The sequence below is a fragment of the Atta cephalotes genome (genome assembly GCF_000143395.1).
Source record: "Atta cephalotes unplaced genomic scaffold scaffold00002, whole genome shotgun sequence".
Classification (NCBI taxonomy): domain Eukaryota; kingdom Metazoa; phylum Arthropoda; class Insecta; order Hymenoptera; family Formicidae; genus Atta; species Atta cephalotes.
In genome coordinates this window covers 7418759-7424945 of record NW_012130066.1, presented here as the reverse complement: position 1 = coordinate 7424945, position 6187 = coordinate 7418759, and the positions used below count along the sequence as shown (strand labels likewise).

The window sequence follows — 6187 nt, the reverse complement described above, 5'->3', positions numbered from 1 at the left end:
ACAATAAAGCCTCAAATTTCGGAAAAAAAACGGCGGAAGCAAAATTGTACACCTAATACATTGCTTTATCTTTTCTAATCTGTGTACACGTAAAAACGTAATACTGACTGGTTCCCTTTCAGAGTAATTTTATGATTTTCACATCGATCATGAATATCACGGCGGATATCAGCACAGCCCCTAGTATCGCTCGTAGAATGTAATAAAAATATGATGTTAAAAAGCTCAGTGTCAGCAATACCATAGTATCTGCAAAGTGCAATGTCACATATTATTTTTTTCATTACATCTTTGTTTTGTTCTATATTTTTTTTTTCTTTGTTTCTATATTTACGCCACACGTGTATCTCATATCATTATACAATGCCTCGCTGTCATGTTGCATATTACACACTATCGCGCCAAGATTAGAATCGTAAATTTCTCTAATTATGCACAAAATATTAAGTAATAATAAATTATGATAAAATATAGTAATTTTTAATAAGAAATAATAATTAAAGCTCAACTGTGAATTAAAATAAAAATAATAAAACGCTACAAGTAGGATGACCAATTCTTGAGTCTCTCAGCCAGGAACATCTTTAAAATATCGGGACACAACCAAAAAATTCGAGACTTTTTTAATGCTGTAAGTGCTTTTCAGTGTTGCAAAAACATTTTTCATGCAAATGTAAATTTATTATTTTAAATGTAATAAGTCGAATATCTCAGAAAATGTGGAAAATATGGAAAAATGTTTCAGATAAAAAATTGTATACAGTCTTAAAGAATGTAAATATTGGTAAAATTAATTTAAAAAAAGAATCAATTTTTTAAGGTTATATAAACGGTATCGCCATTTTTTTTAAATGAAATTATATAATTCAATGTTATTTCTCTAATTACTCCGCATATAAAAGTATTAAGGTAAAATTGTCGATAAATCGCAACAGTTATTTTATACTGACACATTTTGATATAAAACGTCAAATATCTCATAATTTTATTAATTTTTTTAATCGTGTCTTACTAAATTTAATAATCGTGTCTTACTTTTATGAAGGGAATTTGAGACAAATCAATTGGTGTAAAGAAAATACATGGTTGCTTAAAAAAAAATAGACAAATGGATATTTTTTGAAATAAAAAACTATCTCCGTGTTATTTACATTTTATATTCATTGTTTCAAGCAGAACAACAAGTCATGATAACGTCAAAATGACATTAAAATGAATCGGAAATGATTGAAAAATGACTTTTAATGATCATTTTAAAATTATTTTGACATTATGATAGCATAACTTATTCTGCTTGGGATTATATAATAAATTGAGACAAATGGCGTCCTGCCAAGAATTATTTCCGTTGCTGAGCGCCCAGCGCGAAGGTCGATGATCGTGGCTCTTTGATGTACTTCGTACTTGGTTTCAACATCATGGCTATTTTGAGAATATGACTGTTTTTTACTAGAAGCATCAGGCTTTCTCGGACGCCAACAACAATCTCTAGCGGAGGTATAATAGCGGAAAATTTGAATTAAAATTTGTCTAGATTTTGGTGACGCACTCTGTATATACTTGGAATCTTTATTTAATACATACTTCATAATAAAAGAGATTGTTTATTTATTTGTAAATTAACTATCGTTTTAATTAAATCGTTCTTGTTATTATAAGTATTTTGTTCATCTTTAAATTTTATTAACTTTATTTTATTAATTGTAATTTAGATAAATATTTTTCGGAACTATCAATCATACACACATACACACACACACACACACACACACGCGCGCGCGCGCGCACGCATGCACGCGCGCAAAGCACAACGATTTTAGCGCGCTAACGTACTATAATTTATGTTACGCATAATAGAATTTTAGAGATAAAAGCACGCTTTTATCGATAAAAGCATTCTGAATACAGACTAAAATCTTTAGTACAGCTGCTTTTTATTGATAATCGATCAGCTGCGAACCTGAGATTCCCGATTTTGATTGGTGACCATTTAGCCAATTAGCAAGCGAATCCTATTTGCACATCTCTTATAACATAGAACTCTGGCTGTGGTCAAAGTCTCGCTTTAAAGCATTTGATGGACCAATTAGAAGAAAGAATTTTACAAACTGACCAATTAAAAAACGCTTCAAAGTATTTGCAGCATTGTGTTGACCATACCCTCTAACATGCAGAAGCCAGCAGATTTCTTTCTGATACCATAATATGTATAGAACTCACTGTTGTCAGCGGCTGTTGAAGTCACTAATGTATTTACTAACTGTAGCAATTACAAAAAATTTTTTTAACGGTCGATACGGTTTACGTTTCGCGAATTTATTTTCTAATAGATTTTGTAACGTTCAACATTTGTGGTAGGGCTGCTTAATCTACGATAAAAAATGAGTTTGTGGGTTGATAAATATCGTCCAACGACACTTGCGAAATTAGATTATCATCTCGAACAAGCGGAGAATTTGAAAAATATGGTAAAATATTATAATATTGAAGCAATAAAAATTATCTAAAGAATGAGAGAGGTTAACCGGCTTTAAAAGCGCGCCTTTTGAAGACAATAACACATGTTGAATTTTGATTTAAAACAGAATAATGTAATGATAATGAACATTGATTTTTTGAAAATATGTATTATAAATTATTATAAATAAAACTGGAAAAAATTAAAATAGCTTTATGAATTTAGCTTAATAAAAAAAGTAATAGTACAGATAATGGGCATTGAAATTGTATTTGTAAAATTTTTTTACAATATACATTAATTTTTATATTATAAAAATTATATTCTTTATAATATAAATCAAAATTTTTTTGAAAATCTTGTGAAATGCAGTATATAATTATATTAAGTTTAGCTGACATAAGACTTGAATTATTTTTATTTTATTTCTATTTTGAAAAAATAGGTAAATAAACGAGACTTTCCACATTTATTAGTACATGGACCTCCTGGTGCAGGAAAGAAAACTCGAATATTATGTATTTTAAAGGAACTTTATGGAGTTGCAGCTGAAAGATTGAAAATAGAAAACCTGCAGTTTGAGGTAATTCATTTTTATTTTGTTTTAATACATTAAAAGCTTTTACTATCATTTAAAGCTTTTATACTGTCGTTATATTACAATAGTTAATTTTAGCATATTTGTGATCATTTGCATTTCACAGAGTACAAAGAAAAATATAAGTTAATAATTAAAATATACTCTCTTTGATACTTTTTGCTATTATATATAATTCTTTCAGACTCCGTCTAAAAAAAAAATAGAAATATTGACAATAAGTAGTAATTATCACACAGAAGTAAATCCGAGTGATGCAGGAATATATGATAGAGTTGTTGTCATGGAATTAATAAAAGCAACTGCTCAAACGCATCATATAGATATAGGCCAGAAAGAGTTTAAAGGTATTTAAGAAAATTAGAACATTTTTCATTCTAATATAGATATCTTACATAATAAAAGTATAAATTATTAAAGATTAAAATTCGATTGTGATATAAATAGTGGTACTATTGTCAAATGTGGATCAACTTACAAGAGATGCACAGCACGCACTTCGCAGAACAATGGAGAAATACATCAGTACGTGCAGACTGATACTTTGTGCGAATTCAACGTCGCGAGTTTTGCCTGCGATTCAATCACGATGCGTGCGAATTAGAGTCCCTGCACCAACTGCCTCCGAAATAAAAAATATTTTACACTCGATTTGTAAACGTGAAGGACTTACTCTACCTGATGAGTTAGCCAATCGGATGGTTGAAGCTAGCAATAGAAATCTTCGACGAGCAATATTAATGCTCGAGGCTTGCAAAGTCGAACAGTAAGTACTGATGTATATAAACGTGTATGTGAAAGTGCATATGAAAAGCATGCTGAATTTGAAATTTTACTACTTTCGTTTAAAAATTCTTTTTTTTGTTTTTTTTCTAGATATCCATTTACTGTTGATCAAAAGGTAACAGAACCAGATTGGCAAGTATACATACGAAATACAGCTAGTATGATGGTCTCTGAACAATCTCCCAAAGTACTTCTAGAGATACGCAACAGATTTTACGATCTGTTAACGCGCTCCATACCATGCGATCTGATTTTTAGAGGGTTATTGAAAGAATGCATAAAAAATTGTGATGATCAGTTAAAAAAAGAAATTATTGAGGTTGCATCGGAGTATCAACATAAAATGATACATGGTTCGAAACCTATATTTCACTTGGAAGCTTTTGCTGCGCGATTTATGACGATTTACAAAAAAATACATTGAATTATCCTTGGATAGTTTTATATAAAACTGTTACTATCTGTACTTCTAAAATCTATTTGTAAAATACAAATAAATTTTAGAAGTAAATTTTTATATCTTTGATAAAACCATCATTATGGTAGAGTAAGATTTTTATTTAAATAATGTTTAAACAAGGAATAAAAGTCAGATTTCGTATAATCACTTCTATAATTTCAACTTCTATATTTTCTATGTACAAATTTAAATAATGCTTTTTGTAATTTGTAATGTATAAAAATTGTTTTTAATTTTTTATTTTAGCATCATTTTTCTTTGTCTAAGACTAAAATATTATCTTTTTACAAAAATAAACGTTGTAATCTTTACTAAATACGAATTCAATTCTAAATTAAGTGGAAAAACAAATACATATTAGTTTTAATAAATTATTTTATTCTATAATTGAAACATTAATACAGCCGTAATATAATCTGATAATACAATTAATTTTAAAGAAGAATTGTTTTCTGTTAAATGTAAACGCAACACTTACATCGCAAGTGCAAGTGCGGAGACTACTGCCAGTGCAGATACTATATATCCAGTACTATATACTTCTTTAATCGTTAGAAACATCCCTAAATCCCAAGCCTGCAAATTTATACTAACATTCATTTATTGATATAACATTAAATGTATATATATATATTAGATTATTGTCAATTCCTTCTGAGCAATAACAGAATGCAAGATATAATAATTGTCAATTGCATTGTTAATACTCCTGTTTGTTTTAAATAAAATTAAGTTAATAATACAACTACATAATAATTACATACCAAATGACGGATTCCATTGAACAGATGAAAAGTAAAGGGCAAGGTAAGCAAGGTCTTACCGGCGAACAATACAGGTAAAGGTAAACATAAATCATCCATTGTTTCTATGAAGCATGGAATACCACCTGGTATAAGCAATGTGCCTGAAATAGAAACATCAATTTGGACATGTTTATATTATATACATTAGATAAACTATATAAATTAGATCATATGTTTTACCTAAGCCAAGAAACATTGCATAACTGGCGAGAATAATGCCAGTGGTGCGATGTGTTACTGAGAGCAACGCTGTTAATTGAACTTGATAGATGCTTAAATGTGGTGATAATGGTCTCTTCAAACGCATGTTCTTTTCATCGTGGGATTCATATGTTGCACTTGAAAGTAATGGTTTCGAAACCGTAGAGCTGAGAGGGCTAAAACATGTTTTATTATATCTTTATTATAAGATGCAATTAATAAAAAATAAAATACAAGATACATCCAAGTGACAGACAATAAGTATTCTTATTAAAGCTGTGATTTATGTACAATAATCATTGATTTATGTACAATAATTATTTTCAGAAAATTAGAAAAATTAATGTTTTTTTGTACTCCCAAATAGACAAATTTTGGCAGAATGTATAGTGACGAAATTTAAATATTGAAAATGATTGCATAAATAGCATTCCATGCTGTAAGAATTGTAACAATATGCTACTTATTTTATCAATAATAAAACGCAGCATGCTTAGCATGTCTATCTAGGTGACAGTTATGTAAATAAAAGGTTATATATTATATAAGGACTTACCAACATGTATATATGCTTCGAAAATGTCGAAAATCGACATTACGCCGACAAAGAAGTCTAAAAAGAATGAAACATCATTTACATTTTAGTTTAACAAACAACATTTCAATAAAAAACAAATTTTATGACATACCTCGTATAGATCAGCGCCATTTTGTTGACATTTGTAAATACTAGACTCTATACTTTCGGCAGTTGATAAATGAGCGCGGATGATTTTTATTATATATATATATATATATATATATATATTGCAATTTTTAAAGTACAATAAGTAAACAATAAAGTACTGTTCGTACTTGTCTTACTACTTTTTACTATT

At 28.8% G+C, this 6187-nt stretch overlaps 2 protein-coding genes across 2 annotated transcripts; one reads left to right on the top strand and one right to left on the bottom strand.

Moving 5' to 3' along the window:
* The first annotated feature begins 2381 nt into the window (after window positions 1-2381).
* Window positions 2382-4266, top strand: LOC105621496 (replication factor C subunit 3). Its single transcript, XM_012202970.1, has 5 exons — window positions 2382-2468; window positions 2904-3041; window positions 3241-3403; window positions 3504-3822; window positions 3933-4266. The coding sequence occupies exons 1-5, from the start codon at window positions 2382-2384 to the stop codon at window positions 4264-4266; spliced, it is 1041 nt and encodes a 346-aa protein (XP_012058360.1).
* Window positions 4267-4776: 510 nt separating this feature from the next.
* Window positions 4777-6018, bottom strand: LOC105623534 (succinate dehydrogenase cytochrome b560 subunit, mitochondrial-like). The gene is made up of 5 exons (XM_012204928.1): window positions 5999-6018; window positions 5866-5922; window positions 5289-5485; window positions 5067-5209; window positions 4777-4878 (listed from the first exon to the last, which is right to left on the bottom strand). The coding sequence occupies exons 1-5, from the start codon at window positions 6016-6018 to the stop codon at window positions 4777-4779; spliced, it is 519 nt and encodes a 172-aa protein (XP_012060318.1).
* Between the last annotated feature and the right edge of the window lie 169 nt (window positions 6019-6187).

Bases quoted from the DNA above. Each gene is read 5' to 3' on its own strand.
- LOC105623534 (XM_012204928.1), bottom strand. From the start codon at position 6,018: ATGGCGCTGATCTATACGAG. The intron at 5,486-5,865 runs GTAAGTCCTTAT...AACATGTTTTAG, and splicing joins CGAAGCATATATACATGTTG to CCCTCTCAGCTCTACGGTTT. The intron at 4,879-5,066 runs GTATGTAATTAT...ATAAATTTGCAG, and splicing joins TCAATGGAATCCGTCATTTG to GCTTGGGATTTAGGGATGTT.
- LOC105621496 (XM_012202970.1), top strand. From the start codon at position 2,382: ATGAGTTTGTGGGTTGATAAATATCGTCCAACGACACTTGCGAAATTA. The intron at 2,469-2,903 runs GTAAAATATTAT...TTGAAAAAATAG, and splicing joins CGGAGAATTTGAAAAATATG to GTAAATAAACGAGACTTTCC. The intron at 3,823-3,932 runs GTAAGTACTGAT...TTTTTTTTCTAG, and splicing joins GAGGCTTGCAAAGTCGAACA to ATATCCATTTACTGTTGATC.